Source organism: Glycine soja, chromosome 16 (genome assembly GCF_004193775.1).
Source record: "Glycine soja cultivar W05 chromosome 16, ASM419377v2, whole genome shotgun sequence".
NCBI classification, from domain to species: domain Eukaryota; kingdom Viridiplantae; phylum Streptophyta; class Magnoliopsida; order Fabales; family Fabaceae; genus Glycine; species Glycine soja.
The window spans coordinates 38145847-38167203 of NC_041017.1; the positions used below are offsets into that span (position 1 = coordinate 38145847).

Consider the following 21357-nt stretch of genomic DNA (forward strand, 5'->3'; position numbering starts at 1 on the left):
CCTTTGATTTTTGCTCTCATTAAATATAACGGAATGTTTACCAACACTTTAAGTCTTTCGTGTCACCTATGACCAAAAGGACATTTTACATATTATTATTAGAACTTAATTAGAATCTACTAATAGTGTAACTATTTTTTTTTTACATTAATTATATATTATCGTATAAATGATTTTATTAATTTTATAATACTATATATATAAGTTATTTTTCAATATAATTTCTTTTATGATACATTTTTCTTCTATTTCTCCGAAATAATTATTTTAAAAATCATAATACAGTAATTTTTAATCAACTAAGAATGTAAAAATTTTACATTAAAATTATATGAAAATTAAATTTTATTATTATTATTATACACAACTGAGTCTTATCAATTGATTGACACAAATTATTCTATCAAATCTTTAATATGTAAACGTGTTAAATATTTAAAGAAAGAGTTATATGTTTTTCATTCTAATCTTATTGTATTAGAGTAAAATTGTCTTCATATACAACATATACGTGGTCTATAAAAGAAAATTATTATTAGTTAAATGGTTAAAATTAAAGTGTATATTTCTGCTTAATTGATTAACATGAGATAATATGTGTGTGAATTGAATAGTAGTCTTGTTATACTTAGATTATGTTTGATAAAATTAGTTAAAAAATTAATTAGAAGTTGAAAATTGAAAGCTAGTATTTTGAAGTTAAAAAATTAATTTATTATATTATAAGTACCCGGTGAAATAAATGGTTGAAGTAGTTAAAAAATATAAAATGACAGTAATAAAATTATGATTAATTTTTAAAAAATTATAGCTAAGAAATTAGATAATATATTGAGGATAAAAATAAAAATATAAAAATCTAGAAGTTAGCGTTTTAAGAAATGCTACTTTGAGTAGTATTTTAAAAATATTAGAAACTATTAAAAAAAATTATTTACTGAAAAATTAAATAAACTTTTCGGTTGGTAAAAAAAATTAGAAATTAATTAATATCTTCTGAAACATGACGTTAATAACATGTTTTATATAGGCTTCAAATATTCAGTATTATAAAAAAAGTTTTATGTGATTGTGACAATAATTTTATTTTGTAGCACAAGCATACGAGTCGTTATTGAAATTTGAAAAGACGGACATAAAATGATTTATAAAAATATGAAAATAAATAAAATATTAAAAATAAAAAATATGTGACAATTAGATAAAATAGCCCTACTTGCTAGCTATTTAGTTATTAAACTATTATCACATGCGTCACTTTCATTTTGCAATTGCCAAGTTAAACACTTTACCTGTCATTTTCTGTTGTAGTTTTAAGTTTGATTTGCTTGCATGTTTCTTTAACTATCTCCAACAACAATTTAATTAGTAATTAACTAATCATTATATATATTTCCTTTATATGATTTCCACATCATTTCACTAGCTTAATATATAAGTGATAGGAGGTATTTCATAAAAAAGTATATAGTAAGTATTCAAACGGAGTAGTTAATAAGATTTCAAGTTGTACACCAAAAATTTGTTAACAAAGTTATTTTCTAGTTTTTCTTTTTCTTTTCTTTGGAATATTTTTACGGGTATATTGTGAGACCAATCTGACATAGACATGACGATAGGGAGTTATATCCAACCAGCAAGCACATCTAATACGTATCCAATCAAAGGAAGGATTCCCTTACAATTAAAATACAACTGGATACATCCAACAGATCTCTTTCTTTCTCTCTCTCTCTCTCTCATGGACACAACAGCTTTCATTCATTTTTCAGTTTGCTTATAAGTCTATTTATACTCAAATGATACAAATTTTATGTATTGAGATGTAACTAGTGTTTTAACTCATCATACAATATGTGTTAGAAACTTTCATATTTATTAATACTATTTGTTATTGTTTGGGTTAAAAGTTAACTACTAATGAATTTTCTGGCTCAAATTGTTATTAAAATCGAAACTAAATCAAATTTAAAAGATCTTAAAGAGTTGAACACTTATTTAAGATCTTAAATATTTGAACAATTATTTAACATCTTTCAAAGTTAGTTCAACTTTTATTTTACTGACAACAGTTAAAGTAAATAAATTGCAGTGGTCGACTTTTATCTAACAATGACGAACTATTATTCAAAGTTGACGGAGGTATTTAAAAGACTCGTTAAATAAATTCTGAAATTCAACCGATTAGAACTAGAGTAGACAAAATTGTGAAATATATTTCTATTGGGATGATCAGCTAATAGAGTTAAAGAGTTATTCAAGAAATAATAATATAAAATAAGAATTGCTTGCACAGTTTAGACTGTCTTAATTATTTGGCCAAAAAGGTAAGCCATAATTATGGAAAAAACATTTCATGGAAACTAACGAGTAATTAATGTGGAGTATATAAGACATTCTTGTCACTGAGGTTGTCAAATTTATTTTTCTGTTAGATGCCATTTTAAAAAGTAATTTTCTCTATTGTATTATATCAAATTAGAGAGATTAAAATACTTCTTTCACTTTATGTTTTAGCATACATTTATCAGGATTTGAGTTAAGTTTACTGATGAACAACAAAAGCAAAATTAATAAAAAGGTTGATTACTTTATTCTTTTGTGTTTATATACCTTATAGCTACATCGTTAATCCCACCAGTTTTACTTTCAAATCCTTTGATTTTGGAACGGCGAACACAAACGAGAGATTCAAGTTGTGAGGAACCATTTGGGTTAGGGTGGTAGTTTAAGTGGTTTTATGTGTAGTGTCAACCATGACCAACACTATGTTTACATCGGCTATCTATACATATTGCATCGTCCTGTGACAGAGATTAATAGTATCGACTCATGTTTTAGCGTTGGCTTTTGACTGATGCGAAATGGTGAAATTCTCATAATAAACTCCCTAGTTATAGCTACTCGATGGTTTAAACTTTGATTAATTATACACATCTTGTTAGTTTATATGTTGGGAAAATTCTAACTTCCTTTTCCTTTAAGTCAACACAGGTAACATTTTTCTGACTTTAATTTATTAAAATTAAGAAAAATATGTGCCCAAGGTGATGATAGTTTTTATAATTTATGTTTCTAGATCGATCCCGGCGCCTTGGATTAATCTTGGGGGTAGATTATATAACCTCGGCATGCAGCAACTGGAGAATGCAATTAACACATTAGGAACATGGAGATTATAGGCTTGATCTTTCAAAAAAGCCAGCACGTTTTAAACATAAAAGTATTTGAATATTGCTGAAAGTGATATTGAAAAGTAAGCAGATTCTATAAATTTGCAGATATTTTCCGGTTTTTTGCTCACTTATAGGGTCAGTTCATTAGTGAGGATAGTAAAGTCTTTGTTTAAAGTCTCTAAAACATAATGTTATTTGCTAATAATATTTTTAAAAAATAAATAGCAATACTTGCAACTTATAATAGATAAATAATATATTTAATAAGCAGTAAAAAAAAGTATTTAAGAAAAACAGGCATGATATACTGTAATTGCATACATTAAACAAATATGATATAATCATACTTTAAAATCTTGATTCGATTCGATCTAATCAGAATCCAGTAACATAACTGAGCTGGTTTAGTTATTAAACTGATTATGTATATGACCCGGAATGATCCGTTCAGACCTGATCGGTTTGGAGTAAATCCAGCGGCTTGAACCGATTTTTAAAACCCGCTTTATGAAAAAAAATTAAAATGCTTCAAAAAAATTTGAGACTTATACAATTATGTTATTGAATTATTATTTGCAAATTTATGTTATTAATTTTAATACTTTAATTATTATTTTAAATTTTACATTATGAATAAACTTTTTTTAATTAAATAATGTTAGTTATATATATATATATATATATATATATATATATAATTTTAAATTTTTTAATATATATCAGATCAAATCAGACTAATTATTAATCCATCAATTGAATCATTGACCCACTATTTCAGTCAAATTAATCGGATCAAATTTCATAACTTTCGGTATAATGTTTAATTTATACTTAAAAGCATTTATCATGATACATGATAGAATAACAGGCACGTACAATTGCGTTTTCTTCTGTTTTCTGTTTCATGTCATCACGAGGTTAAGATCATGAAATGGTACCTTTTATTAGGACATTCTCTTTTCAACTTATAAATCAATTTTATTAAAATTTTCTAAATGATCAATTTGGTCTAAATTTTGTAAGTTACTTATTGGGTTATTGGTTGATTCAACCAACAAGTCACCAGTTAAATTAATTGCTACTTAAAATGATAAATGTAATTTATCCAATTATTTTTAGAGTTGTAATATGTTCTAACCTTGAAATTAATCAACTCCCTATATAGAAATATATATGTCTTTGAAAAATGTCAATGTATAATTACTCCCTGATATTATTAAACAAGCTTGTCCTCACGTCAACGTGCTTGTATTTCAAATATCTGTCGTTATACTCATACTTTTATACATCTCTTAAAGAAAATGGATAAAACATGTGATGTAATTTTTCTAAAATAATACTTGACATCATCATGCAATTACACTATAATATATACTAAGAGAGAGAGGACGAAAGAGATTTCTATTTAAAAATCATTTTCTAACAAACACTAATTAAACATTAAGAAGATTTTCTCCGTTATTAAATTTTATGTTTAACAAAAATTAAATTATATTAATATACATATTATGGGCTTTCTATACTATTAATATATGATGTATACTATATTAATGTTTTGTGTGTACGTACACACATAGTGGCAAATTAATTATTTCTAATAGATAAATACTATATAAACAAAGTTTAACTCAACATTAAACCATTAGAAATATCTTTTGTAGGTGAAAGGAATGGGTCAAATAAAATTAAGATTTTTTTTTATCAGTAAGAAGAATCCATCTAGAAGGTAAAACATTCATAGATAGAATTATTTGTTCTATTTATCTTATGTCAATAGGGGGAGTAGGGGAGACAAAGAGGGGCAAGACCAGATGGTTGACTCAAAAGGAAGTATATAGTTTTAATTAAATGACGAATGATATATGGAATAGTCCGCAGTCCTCGTGCAATTGTAAGGATTCAAAGCCAAATAATGTAGTTAGTTACGCCCCAAAAAAGTTAATCAAATCCAAACCTAAAACATATCTATCTCTCTGCGTATAGCTTGATCCAAATATAGTCCAACAAGAATACCAAACTCTCCCAACGATTAATTTTCTGATTTAATATTGTATATTCCTCCCCTTTGTTATTTTGCATGTCACCCAAACGTATATGTCAAAACTACTTTTCTTAGGTGAATACTATGCATTGTGTGTTGAATTTTCTGTAAAAGAATATTAGACATGTACACGCACGGCTTAATTTATTCAATTATTTTTCTAAAAGCACTTTTGGGTGCTCGTTTATATGCATGCACTCTCTAACATAGTCGATAGCCAAGTGTTTCACGTTTTATTATTGATGTCACATACAAGACATGCCCCATTTTGTGGAAAATAGAAAACCACCCGTATCGATGTAATTTTCATTAGTAAATACATAAAAACATGGAAAAATAAGCACGGTTTTGGTGGGTTGTAAGTAGACGTTGTAGGTTAGAAACTTGGAAAGATGTTGAAAGCAGAACCAAACTCGCACCTCTAAGCAACCTCTTTTCTTTCTCGCGCATCATATGTAATGTGTGTGTATATATGTGTATATATTATTATTATTATTATTATATATCTTTGTGTATTACTTATGAGACGGTTTGTTAGCCAAAACGTTTGCATCAATCGCAGGTGTAAGAGGTTTGTCCAATCCCTCCAACTCCAATTCTCTAACGGAAAACACTTTCCCATCTTCCCCCACCTTATATTCTCTTCCAGTGTCTCTTTCTACTATCCCTTGACTTTATTGTTAGTTTCTTATCTCCTCTCTTATCTCTATTATTCCTCTCTCTTATAGCTCTAATATTCTTTACTCATCATAGCTTAGGGAAAGGAAGATATATAGTTCAAACACAAGAGGGAGAAAACCAAAAGAGTAGAGGGAAAAAGTATACCCTATTCTTGAATTAGGGTTCTTTTTTCTTCTTTTCGTTCTTTGTGTTTTAGCTTATAGATAGGGAGAGATAATATGTGCAGTAGAGGCCATTGGAGGCCAGCTGAGGATGAGAAACTTCGAGAATTGGTGGAACACTATGGACCTCATAATTGGAACGCCATAGCCGAGAAGCTCCGAGGAAGATCAGGTGAAACGATCATCATGTCATATTATTATTTTCTTATTTTGCTTGCAACAACTTTTTATCCATTCAAATCAAATAACTATTTTATTAGAAAATATTGTGGTAACGATCGAGCTAATATGAAAAGGTTAGCACCACCTAACTCCTTTAACTTTGTTGTAGTCACTGTGATAATAGTTAAATTCTATTAATTATATTTATTTAATAATTGCTTTATAGTGTCAAATTTCTTTGGAACTACACATATGGGGGGTATGAATAAAATTTTGGGATAAATGATGTTTCTCTCTAACATAAGAAAAGCTTTTGATTTTGCTCTACTTGATAAATCCATTAGGGTTACAGGAAAGGCAGTACTCTGAAGAAAAATATAGCAACTAATTATGTACTAAACTAATAATTTAAGTGGCTAATATAATAGCAAACATTGAAGATTTTACTAACTCGTTAATTAGCTTTTCTATGGTTTGATTAAAAGATCGATCCATAGAAATATAAAGATTTCTTATACTACTATATAAAAATCTAATATCAAATATTAAAGCATAACAAGTGAATAAAGTACCATGAATTTGTAAGTTTGTGAAGTTTAACTGTGATAACATATATAATTAAGCTAAATTAACAAGAACTGTGTTGTGCAGGGAAAAGCTGTAGGTTGAGATGGTTCAATCAATTGGACCCAAGAATAAACAGAAATCCTTTCACAGAGGAAGAAGAAGAGCGTCTTCTAGCTTCACACCGGATTCATGGTAATAGATGGGCTGTAATTGCAAGACACTTCCCAGGTCGAACTGATAACGCAGTAAAGAATCATTGGCATGTGATGATGGCAAGGATTCGGAGAGAAAGGTCTAAAATTAATAATCCAAAACTGCAGCCACTTTTTGCTCCAAACTTGAAGGATGACCTTGAGGCCATCCCTTCTTTTGTTGAGAAGTATTATGAAAAGTACAGCCACCCTTGTGTCACACTCACACATAGCTCTTTTCAATTTCCCGGCAAGAAGTTTTACTTTCAAGATCCAAGTTCTGCTGGTTCCACTGTGCCTCCAGGTATATGCATTCCATGCTTTCTAGGTACAACTTCATTCAATAACTAATTGCATTATATATATATATATATATATATATATATATATATATATATATATATATATATTAAGTTTAGTCTCATTAATATAGTTTTTTTGTCCGGTAAAAATGAAACAGTCAATATGTTTATTATTATTATTAGGATGTGTTTCATTAAATTAGTTTATAAGTTAACTAAAAACTTAAGAGCTATAAGTCAAGAGAGTTGAAAAATTAAAATGCTTATAAGATAAAATTGATTAAATTGAAAATGTTTGGTGAGATTGACTAATAACATAAATGATAAATTTAAAATGACATACAAGATGACAAAAGAATATAAAAAGAGATTTTTATATTAAAATGATAAATTCTGGTTAAGGAATAAATAAATAGAAGTTTATGTTAAAAATTACAATTGAGTTATATTAAAAATACAAGAATATACTATTGCGCTTTCAAATAAGTTTAATGAATATATACTAATAGTACTATAAAATAATTTTACATTATTATTTAATCATAAATTAATAATTATTTGTATGATTTTTAAAATAATTATTATAAAAATCAACCACCATATTTTACATAATATAATTTATGATTAAACTATAGTGTAAAACTATTTTATTTCAGGAAATGATAACTCTTTTTCACTTCTAATAAAAAAAAAACTTTTTTATTTTTAATTTTCTAAATATTGTCTTTACGATGCTAGCTAGTTAGCATTATACTCCAATTGTGTATTGGGCACCAATCATTTTTTTTCTTTATCGGCAAAGAAATTAAAATCCTTAATATATATAACTGGGTACAAGGAATAGCCTATAGTTTACAAAAGCCTTTAAATAAACTATGTTCCCATCCAATCCATTATTTGGCCAATGGATGATATGAGAGTTAATAATGAAAATTTTTGTTTGATAATATTCCAGGCAAGAGTCAATCAGTAGAGTTCTACGATTTTCTTCAAGTAAATACCGATTCCAATGAAAGTGAAGTGACAGACAATGCAAGAAGAGACGACGAGGAAGTAAGTCAAGATGCTGTGGGACAGAAGAATAAGGACAATGGTGTTCCATTCATTGATTTTTTGTCTACTGGAGGCTGCTAACATATATATAATTGCTATAGTACAACCTCAATTACTTCCAATATTGATCAATTGATCGAGTCTGACTAGAGCACAAAATCTCGACCTACGTACTAGATCCATTCATGTAACTACCTAGCTACTGCATTCACAAAACAGTAACGTATTTAAGGACATATACATGTACATTTATAACATGTAAAAACACTGCTTCTAAGAAGCTCCATGCATCAAAAATCAAAACGTGCATTGCATCTTGTAAACTGAAGAAAATTAGAAATATGTTATAGATGTTTGGATCTTTCAAGATTCTATGTTCTATAATCCACTTGGATTAGGAAGATCGATTAACGATTATGTGGGATCGGGTACTATTTACATTATTGTTGTTAATTGCTCTAGCCAGGTTGTAGGTCGAGACTGATAGATTTGACAGCAAATGGCGTGTGTGACTGAGAGAGAGAGTACACAATTTGATGAGTTGTGAATTTTATTTGGAAAATAATATTGGGACATCCAAAATGCTAGTTGACCCTTAGTTAATGAGAGAGATAATTAAAAGAGAAAAATAAATAAATATTATAGGTGATATATGATATGAAAGGAAAAGAGCCATCGAGAAATTATGAGTGTTAAATAGGAGTTTGAAAAATTAAGTTTTCAAATATTATGATAGTTTATTTTATATTACCTTCATCATGATCAAGTTCTTAATTCAAATAATGGACAAGTATATACACCACCGAGTGCATATATCATTTGATGCGAAAGTCATCATAAATGCAGAGTTATAACCGTTAATGGAAGAGGGGGTGCCACTGCTATGTGAGAAATTACAAAATTAATAAATAATATAACAATATAGGGATTAAAAATGGCATAGGAGTTTTTAAGATTCTAAAATATGAACAATATTTAAGTTATGAAGTTTTGTGTAGGGTGAAAAAAAAAAAGGAAATGCATATGTAATTAAAATAAATCTCTGGAGAATATTGTAATTTACTCTAAAGTTATTGATGTTTAATTATTTTTAGAAGAATATTAATATTAGGTGTAAACAGAGACTAATTAACATTTAAATACACTTCATTGATAAAATATGGGGCATAAAATAATTGTCTTACTATTTCAAATAAGTCGGACAGGTAAAAATATTAACCAGTTACAGCGAAAGGCATGAAATAAGCTCTTAGTTTGACACCACATAAAAGACACAGGTCAGAATGAGAAATATGGGCATTGCTAGCTGCCCTACACATACAGTATTGCCTTGGTCCCTACAATGTGAGTGGCTTTTTTGGATTTTCTAGAAATAGCTTTTCCTAATGTATAGGGCCGAAACAAATTTTTGTTGCAATATTGAGGGTGCAAAAAAAAAAAAACAATACAATAGAAGTATAATTCTTCTATATATTGTATATATATTGTCATACTTTTATTATATATATATATATATATATATATATATATATATATATATATATATATATATTGTGTTGAATTTTAAAGTTTTGAGTCGTTGAATAATTACCCCAAAAATATTGTATAGTCTTAGAAAAAGAAGCAATTAATTATGCAGCAATCAACATTAACATGCAGGACAACTCAGATGCTAAAATTAAAATATGTTTGTACTTCTAAATCTTCGCTTATGCAAAACACCACCAGAAATATGTACCAAAAGAAATTAAAGCATACTACTTTCTACAAATTGGGGTATATAGAGTCATGTAGAAGATACTGAATTCCAAATAATCATGTCAAATTCAGCATGGCTTGTTATCTGAAACACAATGAGCAGTGACTGAAAAATACTTGAAAAGTAAATTAAGCATATCAACAGTACATTGTGAAGAAAAAGGATAGTTACTTTTTAAGTCTAAAAAATGATTGACCATTATGAGCTTTACAATATCAAAATGACAGCATGATTGTGAGAAAGAGTACAGTACATTCCTCTTACAACAGGCTTCTAGCAATCATTTCATGATAAAGTTTCTCAGCCAATGTATTCACATCTTTTTCTGAAAGAGCACCGATAATTATTTCGTAAGTTACAACATCAGGGATGCAACCACCACCTTCCATTTTTTACCGTATGTCTAAAGCTTCACCAAACAAGCCCTCTTTACAAACTCACTGATCATAACACAGTATATGTGAAGATATTATACTACTATAAGTGACAACATTAGGAGAAATCCCCTTGACAGCCATTTCAAAATATAAATCATAGGCCTCCGGAACAAGTTTATCTTTGCAAAGGCTATTAATGATTGTGTTGTTGTAAGTTACACCGCTCTTCCATCTCTCTCAACAACTTCAAGGCAGCTCTTGTTTCTCCAACTTTGCATAACACATTGATCACATCAAAGTCCTGTAACTAACTTGATCCAGTTGAAATCCTTCAGTTGCCACATTGTCATGAAAGTGTAGTGCTTTCTTGACCTCAACAGTGAGACAGAAACCATTCATGAGTGTGTTGAAGGATATGATGTATAACCCATCTTGAGAAAAGGCAAAGGTTAGTTGAGGAGGATGATCAAAGTAACAATGCTAGGAAAAAATTCCCCTGAATTTCAATTGCTTTGGAAGTGGGTTAATGCTTCATCTTGACAAGGGATCCTAAAATCTGATTAAATTGAATTGTTGATTGAATGAGAGAAGGGCATCATGAGGATTGTCAAAGAGTGGGGGCTGAGACTAAGCTTTAGATGTATGCCGGTGTAGGAAATATTAGTAATTTATACAAGTATTATCATTACTGTTCACTCTTTAATTATTGATGTTTAAGATTTAATGTACACAAATTAAGAAGCATTTACTAAGCATAAGATATAATATATTTAGTCTACAATTCTTTTGTTTCAGATGTAATTGTAATTTGTTGTTTGTTAAAGTACTTTTTAAATTTAGTACATTATTTCTCATAAAGATCAAATCTAGTTATTTTAAAGACATATATATGAAAAAACATAAATAGGTTTGAAATAAAATTAGATAGTGATACTGATAGCAAAGTGTATGGTACACAAGATTTAAGGTCAATGAAGAACGGAACAATGCGTACTACAAGAGCTGCAAAGCAAACAGGAAAACGATGATTATCTGGACGTTTCTTTATATTATATATATATATATAAAATGATTATCTGGACGTTTCTTTATATTATATATATATATATAAAATCTATGGACATCATCAGTATGTCGTCTCAACTCTTCTTTTGCGAATTGTTTCTCAACAGCTTTGTTAGATTTGGCTTGTAGTTTGAACGTGTGCATAGCAACGAAATTTTAAGTTAATATAATTAAAATTAATTTAAGGTGGTTAAAAATTAATTAATTTAAAATTAAAAATTTTTGTATGACTTTAAAGTCATATACCCTTTTACAACTTCAAATTACTAATTTAAAAAAAATTAAACGACTTCAAAACCATCAATTATTTTATGACTTCAAATAAAAAAAAAAGTTATAAAAGAAAAACAAAATATCCATCTTTTTACAACTTCATTATCAGAAGTTGTGAATCATACTACAACTTACCCTTATTTGGGTCAATTCACAATTTGTCTCCATTTGGTAAATTAAAAAAAATAAAAATACTCCCTTTTGGTATTTTTGCCAAATTTTCCAAGCATGTCTTAGATGTCTTTTAAGACTTTTTTGCTTACCAACTGCCTGGTTAAATTTGGTCTCCAGTCTGAATTGTTTATGGCAATAAAGTTTGATGCTATTTGATTAATTGAATACGTGGAGCATTTTCTGTCTCAAAATAGGTACTCGCAGGTAATATCTGATAAGATTTCCAACACTTTTAATGTAGAGATGCCCCAGATGTGTTACAATTTGGATTTGCAATAATCTTTATGGAAAACTTAAATGTTGACACCGGTAGAAAATTGACATGTTGAAGAATGTTCATAAGGACCAAAAAGTATTGCAAGAGTTTGGTTAAAGAGATGGTAGTACACAGACGTTATCCCCAAAAGCACCCTTTGCCATCTAACAAGTTGCTCTGGAAGCCAGAAACCCACCCAACCCAGCTTCCCTTATAGTACACAAAAGAACTGCAAAATTACTATAATTTTTCTACAGAATTCCCTATGAAATGAAGACAATTGCTCTAGTGGACTTGAGAGGACAAAATGCCTACTCACACTTAATGGATCGATAAATGTGGCGGACAAAGAGCAAAGCAGCACGGAATCCAACAGTTCCAAGCATTAAGAAGAAACCGTAGCATATACAGGCCATGTATCCGAAGAAAAATGAGGTCTGCATGAATCCAGACATGTCGGAGCGTGCATAGTAGTAATACAGACAGTAGGCATAGATAAATAACCCAGTTGAACCACCACATAGGAATGATCTGCAAGGGAAAATAAGAACACATAGATGAAGTGAGCTGGTCATAAACTTAACTTAAACTCAAGCCTCATTGAACTCCATGTGATCATCCATTTCCAAAATGCAAATCCAAAAAATAAAATAGATCAAAATAATATAATAGTCAACAAAATGATGTATAATGCAACAAAGCCTGCACTCTTCAGAATGCATTTCTTCCTGAAGAATGGTGGCATTAAGGTCCAGATAACAAAAACAGACATAAGACCATGAAAGCAATAATATTTATCCATGCTTGTTCATGAATCAGATACTTAACAAACCATCAATAACGAATTTTCAAATTCAGTTATCAAGTCCTAAAGTTTGAAGTAACTTGTCAAAAACAATATCTGTATTGGGAAGTTCATGCATTTTGATCCATCTATCATCATAACTTATCTTCATTGGAAAAAGTTTAAAAAAATTATCCTAGTATTTCATATCTACAGTACTTTTTTTTATCCGCAAAAATAATATTATATATTAGATAAGTTTCAGTACAAGTCGTACTGTGATTTTTACAATCACCAATGAAGTCTCCCATGTGGAGGTTTGGTTCCCTAATACAAAACTAATCATGATGGATTAAAGAACCAAAACATATCTACAGTACTTATCTAGGTTTCTCTTATCATATGAAAATTTGCATGTGTTTGGTCAAGCATTTAAGCTTATGAAAATGGCTTGTGACCACCTCCATAAACTCTGTTAACTTAAAGGTGAAATTTATCAAAATAAGTTCATGATAAGCTCTAACTTAATAAACACCTAATTAAATTGTTTTGCTCAAGCCCATCTAACAGCTAACTCAGGAATCAGTTGGCATCTCAAATTCTCAATTAAGGTTATCATCATTTAATATAAAATATAATTTCAATTTTATGTGTAAAAATAGTAACTTTTTTTAAAAATGATTATTTATTAAAAGTTAGACATTTAAACAATACTAAAGGAAGCAAAAAAAATAAAAATTCAGCCCCCCTTCTATAATGTTTCTGGATCCGCCCCTGCTCATATTCACTAACCATATCCACAAGGAATTAAAAAACAAGCCATGAAAAACAAGAAAGAAATTTGTGATAAATAGTTATTTCATACCTCCACCACCACTCATGATCCTCAGCAGCAAGCTGGAAGTATGTCAATGCCACAGTGATGAAAGCAGTAACAATCAAGAGAATGATGAAGACAATGAACAGGATGCTGTAGATGGTGTAAATTCTGTGGCCCCAAACACTGGCAAATATATAGTAAAGTTCAATGTATATAGCACTGAAAGGCAAAAATCCTGCCATCGCCATCTGAGGAATTGTTCCACGATACCAAGGCAGAGGTGGAATCTCCCTTGGATATTTAGTTGTCCGAACAGGAGCTTGAAATTCAGCCTTGCTATTCTTCCCGGCAATGCCTCCCAATACAAGCAAAGGAGACGTAACAAGTGACCATATGAGAACTATAACCACAATCGTCCCAAATGGAAGAGCAGCAGTAGCTTTGTAAGCAATTGCAACAGTGTTCAGAAAGCAGAAAGTCAGAAACAGAGGTCCACAGAAAAGGCATCCAGTCAACAGCAGATTCCTAACCTGTCATAACAAAATGGCAAGAACAAAACCACTAAGCTCTGAAAACAAACGCAACATAATGAAAACAGCACCAAATAGCAGAGGAAAAAAATTCACAAGCAAATACCCAGTTTGTTCCTTCCAACTGACAATAGAATGAAGTTGCAGTGTATCCAGCAATCCCTGAAGTAAGTGCATATATGACAACAAGTGCAGTAAACAGCGCCCCTCGATTGTATGGATAAAACACACCAACAAGCGCCAATATGAATATGAACACCGTACTGCATACCACATAATCACAACTCATTCAGATAGATAAATAAACAAAGAATAAATTATCACAATTTAATTTTCCCAAAACAAGCTTCACTGATAGACACATTTCAAATAGGCCAATGCAAACTCACAGGGTAAACAACTGAGTGCCAGATCCAAGCGCAGCCGCAAACAGAGACTTAAACTTGGGGAACCTAAACACATCCCCATGGATATATTTCCACCCAGTCTCTTCCTGATCCTCTGCAGACTCCTCATCATGTGCATACCTATTCACAATTCAAACAAAAGCAACATCCATAATTCATCCCAAACAAATAAACAGCCAGCCAAGGTTTTAAAAAACGGTCTGCAACCACAATCCAGCCACGTCAAAATTTTTTAGGTCCACATCACCACAATTGTAAACACATTTATCCACAATATCAAGAATTGCAACAAATTTGTGACAGCAATTGGGGTTACATATATCAGTGATTTCCTGCAATATCAAGTATCGCAATAAAACCGTGACTGTAAACGTAGCCCAACATGAACAATTGTGACAAAATCATGACCGCAATTGTAGCTGCATTTGACTGCAATTTCGCACAATATCAAGAATTGCAACAAAACCACAAGCTCAATTGCGGTCGTACTTGTCTACAATTTCTGCAATATCAAGTATCGCAACAAAACTGCAACCACAATTCAAAACACTTGTAAACAACATTATAAGGTTCCAAATCACAAATCAGTGACCACATTTTAAAACCACCACATTCAAAAAAGAACTAATCCGACGTACTTGACAAAATCATTCTTGAGCACCCTCATCAAAATGGTGGCGAGGAACCCGGTCAAGAGCAACACCGTCACACAGGAGTTGATAATCGAGAACCAGTGGATTTCCAAATGATGCGGCAGCGATGAAGACTGCGAGTACTTGTCCATCCTCTTCTCGAATGGCGTGTTAGTCTCCTTCCACTTAACCGTGTACAAAAACTCGGCCTGAACCTCAGCATCCTCGGTGAGATCCACCAGCGCATTGGGATCGGTGCGCACATTGATCTCAATGACCCTGTCCTTGTTGTAGAAGACGTCGAAGTGAATGTGCTTATACAGGAAGTACCTATAATCACTGGGGTCCTTCCCTTCCTTGTCAACCTTCCCTATGAAGCCCCAAATAGGAAGGTCGTCGTAGTACATCTGGAAGTAGTAGTCCTTCCTCACCGCGGATCTGAACCGAGCCACGTCCTGTTTGGAGAGCTTCCTGTCGCACACGGAAACCAACTCCTTGTCGCGCTGGAACTCCAGCTTGTATGGCGCGCTAACCAAACGGTCCCCATTCAGCACCTCCCCGAGCGCCTCCTTCTTCTCTTTCAAATCACCTGGCAAGCAATCACAAATCATCAATAATTAAATGAAATCAACTGTTGCAGTTTAACTACAAGTCTCGAATGAAAGTCAACTCAAATTAAATTTTTCGTGTTCGAATCGGCTTAACCAGTTTAGTTGCCACGTGTTAGAATCAGCTTAACCAGAGATCTCGAATTCGAACAGAATTATCTCCCGTAAAAAAAAATATATCTTTGATAAAAAGGAGAGAAGCGAACCTGGTTCACAAAAGGGAAGGTCGAAGTAACGGTAGGTTTCGCTGGAGAAAGAGAAAAAAAAAAGAAGAACGAAAACGATAAATAACAGTAGAAACTAAAGGGAATGCAATGGAATGGAGTGAGATCTGAGGTACCTAGGGTTGTGGAAGGGGCCAACTTTGTTGGCGTAGAGAGGGACGGGGTCGCCTTCTTTGTAGCGGTGATCTGAGGGATCAGATCTGACGGCGGCGAAGAAGGTGATGAAGAAGAAGAAGAAAGAGAGGTTCCTCATTGGGAAGAGGTTTGGATCTTGAAAGGCAAGGCCAGCGACGAAGAAGAGAGAAAGAGAGGAAGAAGAAGAGGGTGCGGTATGAGTGTTAATAAACGGAAGAGGGAAGGAAACAAAGAAAAGGGGTGAGTGACGTAGACTCACCGCCACACTGTAATGTTTGATGTTTTACCTCACGCTCACGCCACGGACTATTACTACTGTTTTTTTTTTCACATGTTCTCTCTTTTGAAGACAATTTTAACTTTGTTTAAGACACCATCTAACGCCAAATGTGAATGAATACTTGTTTCAAGTTTCAACAAGTATTCATGTCTTGATTTATAACCTTTTTTATAAATGAGTTTTTTTAATTGTTTGATTGATTATTTATTTTTGTTTGTTTGTTGTTTTTCGGTGAAATGGTGCTTTAACTGACGGATTTGCAAGTGAGTTTGGTACTGTCTTTACTAATTTTCTGTTTTTTTGGTTCTATTTTGACTCGCTTGCCATTTACTCAATTTGGGTGGGACTATGATTCCATTCCTTTAACTTGTTAATTTTTAATTGAATTGAATGATTTTTTTTTTTACAGCAATCGAATGATACCATAACAAAGTGAGAAAATAAAGAAATCTATTTTACAAGGTTACTCTTTAAATTTACCTCCAAAGCTTGACGTGTTAGCACGTGATTGGGTATGGAAATGTGAGAGTGCGTGACATGGAAGTGGAAATCGTAGTCAAGTTCTGGGGGGCACGACCATAAACTTGATTTGAAAGTTGAAACCAGATCTGATTTTGGATCCACGTTTTGGCCAGGGATCAAGTATTTACTCCTAAAAAGGAAGAAGAATGACTGAAAAGGGATGGAAAGATACTTCCCAAAATTGGATAAATTCTTCATACCTATTTTATTTTTGACTTTCAATTATTAATTAAAAATGTAAGAAAGGCTGATGACACACTTTTTATTAACACACTTTCTTTTTTTAAAAAAAAATTATAAATTTGATCATCATAATTGTCTTTAATTTCAATTTAGTTTCCCTTTAAATTTATTTACGGATTTAATCTCCTTTTATATCTAATCTCGTAAATAATTTGGTCTCAAGCTTAAATTTAAACATTAACTGTTACAGACCAACATTGACGGTCATGTATCACATTCTGATTGATCCATACATTTAAATTTTTAATTATTATGGATTGTTTAAGTGGAAGGTCTTCAGGACGATGACGTCGTTGATGCTTCAAAATAATTCAGAGGAGGAGCTATAGGCTCTGATGGAGTAGAGGAAGATGAAGAGATTGATATCAAACCACGGATTGACTCAATAATTTGAGTGAGGAAACAAAAGTACTTGGATGATTTGGTATCGCAAGTGACTCAGCTTAGGAACGAGAACCATCAGATTCTCACATCAGTGAATCTCACTATCCAGATCAAAATAATGCCCTAGCAAAAATAAAAAAAAAGTTGTATGAAATGGTATTCGAGAGTTCTCTCATATGGTTAAATTTTAGGATGGAGTAATAGTTTTTTCTTGTAGTCAGCACAACAAGCATTGTCCTCTCTAAATATGTATTGGAATTTCAAGTTTCAAGGACGAATTTTGAATCTAGGGATATTGTTGTCAAGGGGGAAACATATATATAGATGAACATAATGAACTCCTTTTGAAATCCTCTTATTTTAAAGCCACCACATAGAAATATCATGCATATATGAGTTATATATGTGGCCTGCATTTCATGCTAACTTAAAATTGTTCGGGATATCAAATAATTGGTGAGGTCCTTGTTGATGTTTAGGGGAATAGGAACAAGAAAGAAGTTATAGAGGGTGAGGTCCTTTTAGTGGTAGAAGAGCTTCTTGGTGCAAGGCATGCTTCATGGGGTGGAGGCAAACACAAAGTCACCAGCCAGCCTTAAAGGCTCTGAAAGCCCCGATGACAATCATGTTAATTGGTTACCCAGAAAACACCATAGCCCATCTTAAATACAAGAAAAGTGACATTTAAGGCTATTTTATATGAACAGAAATTGACCCCAATATCCAATACAATTAGACTGAAAAATGTTCAAAGCTTTGCCCAGGTACCTTTTTGGGCTCTTTTCGAAGGAATCGAATCGAATCACGAGTTGCAGTGGCTTTGGGATGGACCAAACCATAGTTGAACACATGTGTGATGAAATAATAACATAGGAGAACAACACTGGGAAACATTGTCACTTTGTCGTATCCGTTAGACCTTATTAATTGTTACGTATATATGTAACCGCAATTTCACCTACTACAGTACTGTTGGACCATTATAATTTTGGCCGGCTGGAGATTGCTTTTTCATAAATAAGTTGATTGATTTTCATAATAATACTTTTTATGTCTTAAGTCTTAAGAATAGTTTTTTTTTTTAAATCACAACAATAATAGTTTTTTTATTGATTAAAAGTGTAAAAAGACTATTTTTACAATACATTCTTATTAGACTTAAACTAAAAAAATAGCATTTTGTGGAATATACTAAATATATTAACAGTTAATAACCAAAAATTGTTTTAATAATTTAATTAGATTATACTGTATGTGATAGTGTAATTTTTTTTTATATTACTCATTTTTTTATAATAATTATTTTAAAAGTCATATATATAATTATTTTTAATTCATTAGCAATAAGAAAATCTTCAGAAATGATACAAGGAAGTTAAATTTATTTTTTCATAAAATAGAGAAATCACAAATTGGATACAAATCATACAATTCCTGCGGATAATCAAATTTTGTACAACATATTTAAAGAAACAATAATTTATTTTTTGTGTCTACAGTAGTCACACTGTGACCTCGTATATTCTAATTCAATCTCTATCATTAGACGGATCCTAATGAGTAAGAATTAGTAATGTATGCAGTTAGTCTTGTAAGTACAATAATATATATATATATATATATATAAGCAAGCACGTATTGCATAAACCAATAATAAATAAAATTAATAAAATATAATAAAAAATATTTAAAATTGTATTATATTTGATATAACATTAAAAGAAATCTAATTGCGATCGTTAAAAAAAATAAATTTTGCTTCAAACTTCCAGACTTTGAATGATAAAATATGTTTGATTTACCAAAAAAAAATGAATGATTAACTAATATAAAATTTTAAATAATATAAAAGAATGATTCATTTCATGTTTGATAATAAAGGTTAAATTAACGTGCATGTTGTTGAATTATTAGTCAAAGTTTAATTATGCCTCTGAATGTATTTTTTAATTGGATTCCTGAACTGATATTTATTTTTTTAAGTAGGTCCTTGTTGGATCTAATTAAAAATTAAATACAAGTTTAAGTAATCAATTTGAAAAAAATAGAGCTCTAATTAAAAATAACAAATAATTTAGGAATCTAATTACAAATAATTAAAAATTATCAACCTTTGCACATCAGTATTCTTACTTCAGCAGGTTCTAAACTCAATACCCTGGCTATAGAAGTGGAAATATTAGCTTGCAGAGGTTAATATATTGGCTCGCATGGGGTTGACAATTTTTAATTAGGTCCATGAACTATGAATTTTTTTGTAATCAAGTCTGTGATTTATTTTTTAAATTGGATTCCTAAGCTTGAATTTGTTTCTTAATCAGATTCTTGTGTTTAATTGTAGGGATACAGTTAAAAAAATAACACCCATTTACGGATTCCATTGAAAACAATCATGGATCTAATTAAAATCGCCAATAGTTCAAGGATCCACAAATTTCAATTTAACCGATAATAAACAACACAGCAAAAAATAATATTTTTATTAATTTGATCAAATCCTATTGATAAAGATTTGATCTAACTATTATCTTAATTTTAAGTATTAATCTAAAAAAAATAAAAATTAATCGAATAATAACTATAATTCATATTAAAACCATCATGATAAACATTTAATAAATATTAAATTAATAACACGAAAAACTTCAAGTGATAACCACAATCACAACAATGTTATATTAACCATGGTATAAAATATAAACAATGCACATAAACAATTATCACATAATTGTTTTAATTTAACCAATGATTTAATTTTGTGTTTCAACACATTGTATTAAATATTTAAAAAGAGAATTTTGTTCCTTATATTAGTCATACTTAACTTAAGATTAATTTTCATAAAAAATAACTATAGTACTAATAAAAAAAATACCGTGGTAAGTAAAAAAATAGATTAAATTATTTACTTAGCTCAATAATTGTCTTCATTTTGGGTTTTAATCCCTATTAAATTATGCTTTGGTTTTAATTCCTATATGTACACTAAATATGTTTTGGTCCATATTACTAGCTAGTACCATAGAAAAATATGAAAATCATTAAAACTGTGGATAGTGTGACGCAAAATTATTGTAGTTTGATAAGTAGTATTGAGTTCCTCTATAAAAAAAGTAGTATTATATTTGAGTCCCATATAAAAAAAGAATTTTATCGTTAACAATATATAATCTTACTAATAAAAAAATATAATTTTACTCTACACGTATAAGACTATCTCCCATATAAAAAAGTAAAGAAAACTTTACAAGTATATAATCGTCACAATTTGTTTATAGTAATAAAATGCAATAAAAGTTTATATAAAGAGTAAGACTAGTAATTTTCTCGAATATAAGCTATACCATTAAAAAAAAATCATTCACAAAAAAAAAAACTATAAATTTATACATATCAGTCACCACCAATGGGACAGGTGTACAGGCTGCACAAACACAAATTCAAATATATGCCTTTTGCATGCAAGATTTGGGTTAACGACTTAAATTAACCTCATAAAAGTTAAACTGAATTAAAATAAGAAAAAATATATAAAAAATATTCAGAAGCA

General features: G+C 30.4%; 2 protein-coding genes across 2 annotated transcripts; one reads left to right on the forward strand and one right to left on the reverse strand.

Annotated features, from left to right (window-relative positions):
• The first annotated feature begins 5720 nt into the window (after window positions 1-5720).
• Window positions 5721-8708, forward strand: LOC114390152 (transcription factor MYB52-like). Its single transcript, XM_028350838.1, has 3 exons — window positions 5721-6231; window positions 6873-7283; window positions 8237-8708. The coding sequence occupies exons 1-3, from the start codon at window positions 6117-6119 to the stop codon at window positions 8413-8415; spliced, it is 705 nt and encodes a 234-aa protein (XP_028206639.1). The 5' UTR covers window positions 5721-6116; the 3' UTR covers window positions 8416-8708.
• A 3574-nt stretch (window positions 8709-12282) lies between these two features.
• LOC114390225 (transmembrane 9 superfamily member 3-like) lies at window positions 12283-16632 on the reverse strand. The gene is made up of 7 exons (XM_028350926.1): window positions 16360-16632; window positions 16226-16266; window positions 15418-16000; window positions 14762-14899; window positions 14479-14635; window positions 13888-14372; window positions 12283-12769 (listed from the first exon to the last, which is right to left on the reverse strand). Exons 1-7 carry the CDS (start codon window positions 16494-16496, stop codon window positions 12550-12552), a joined length of 1761 nt encoding a protein of 586 aa, XP_028206727.1. The 5' UTR covers window positions 16497-16632; the 3' UTR covers window positions 12283-12549.
• Window positions 16633-21357: the final 4725 nt, after the last annotated feature.

Coding starts and splice junctions, on each gene's coding strand:
- LOC114390152 (XM_028350838.1), top strand. CDS start 6,117: ATGTGCAGTAGAGGCCATTGGAGGCCAGCTGAGGATGAGAAACTTCGA. Junction 6,232..6,872: donor GAAGCTCCGAGGAAGATCAG/GTGAAACGATCA, acceptor TGTGTTGTGCAG/GGAAAAGCTGTAGGTTGAGA. Junction 7,284..8,236: donor TGGTTCCACTGTGCCTCCAG/GTATATGCATTC, acceptor ATAATATTCCAG/GCAAGAGTCAATCAGTAGAG.
- LOC114390225 (XM_028350926.1), bottom strand. CDS start 16,496: ATGAGGAACCTCTCTTTCTTCTTCTTCTTCATCACCTTCTTCGCCGCC. Junction 16,267..16,359: donor GGCCCCTTCCACAACCCTAG/GTACCTCAGATC, acceptor CTCTTTCTCCAG/CGAAACCTACCGTTACTTCG. Junction 14,636..14,761: donor GGCACTCAGTTGTTTACCCT/GTGAGTTTGCAT, acceptor TGTGGTATGCAG/TACGGTGTTCATATTCATAT.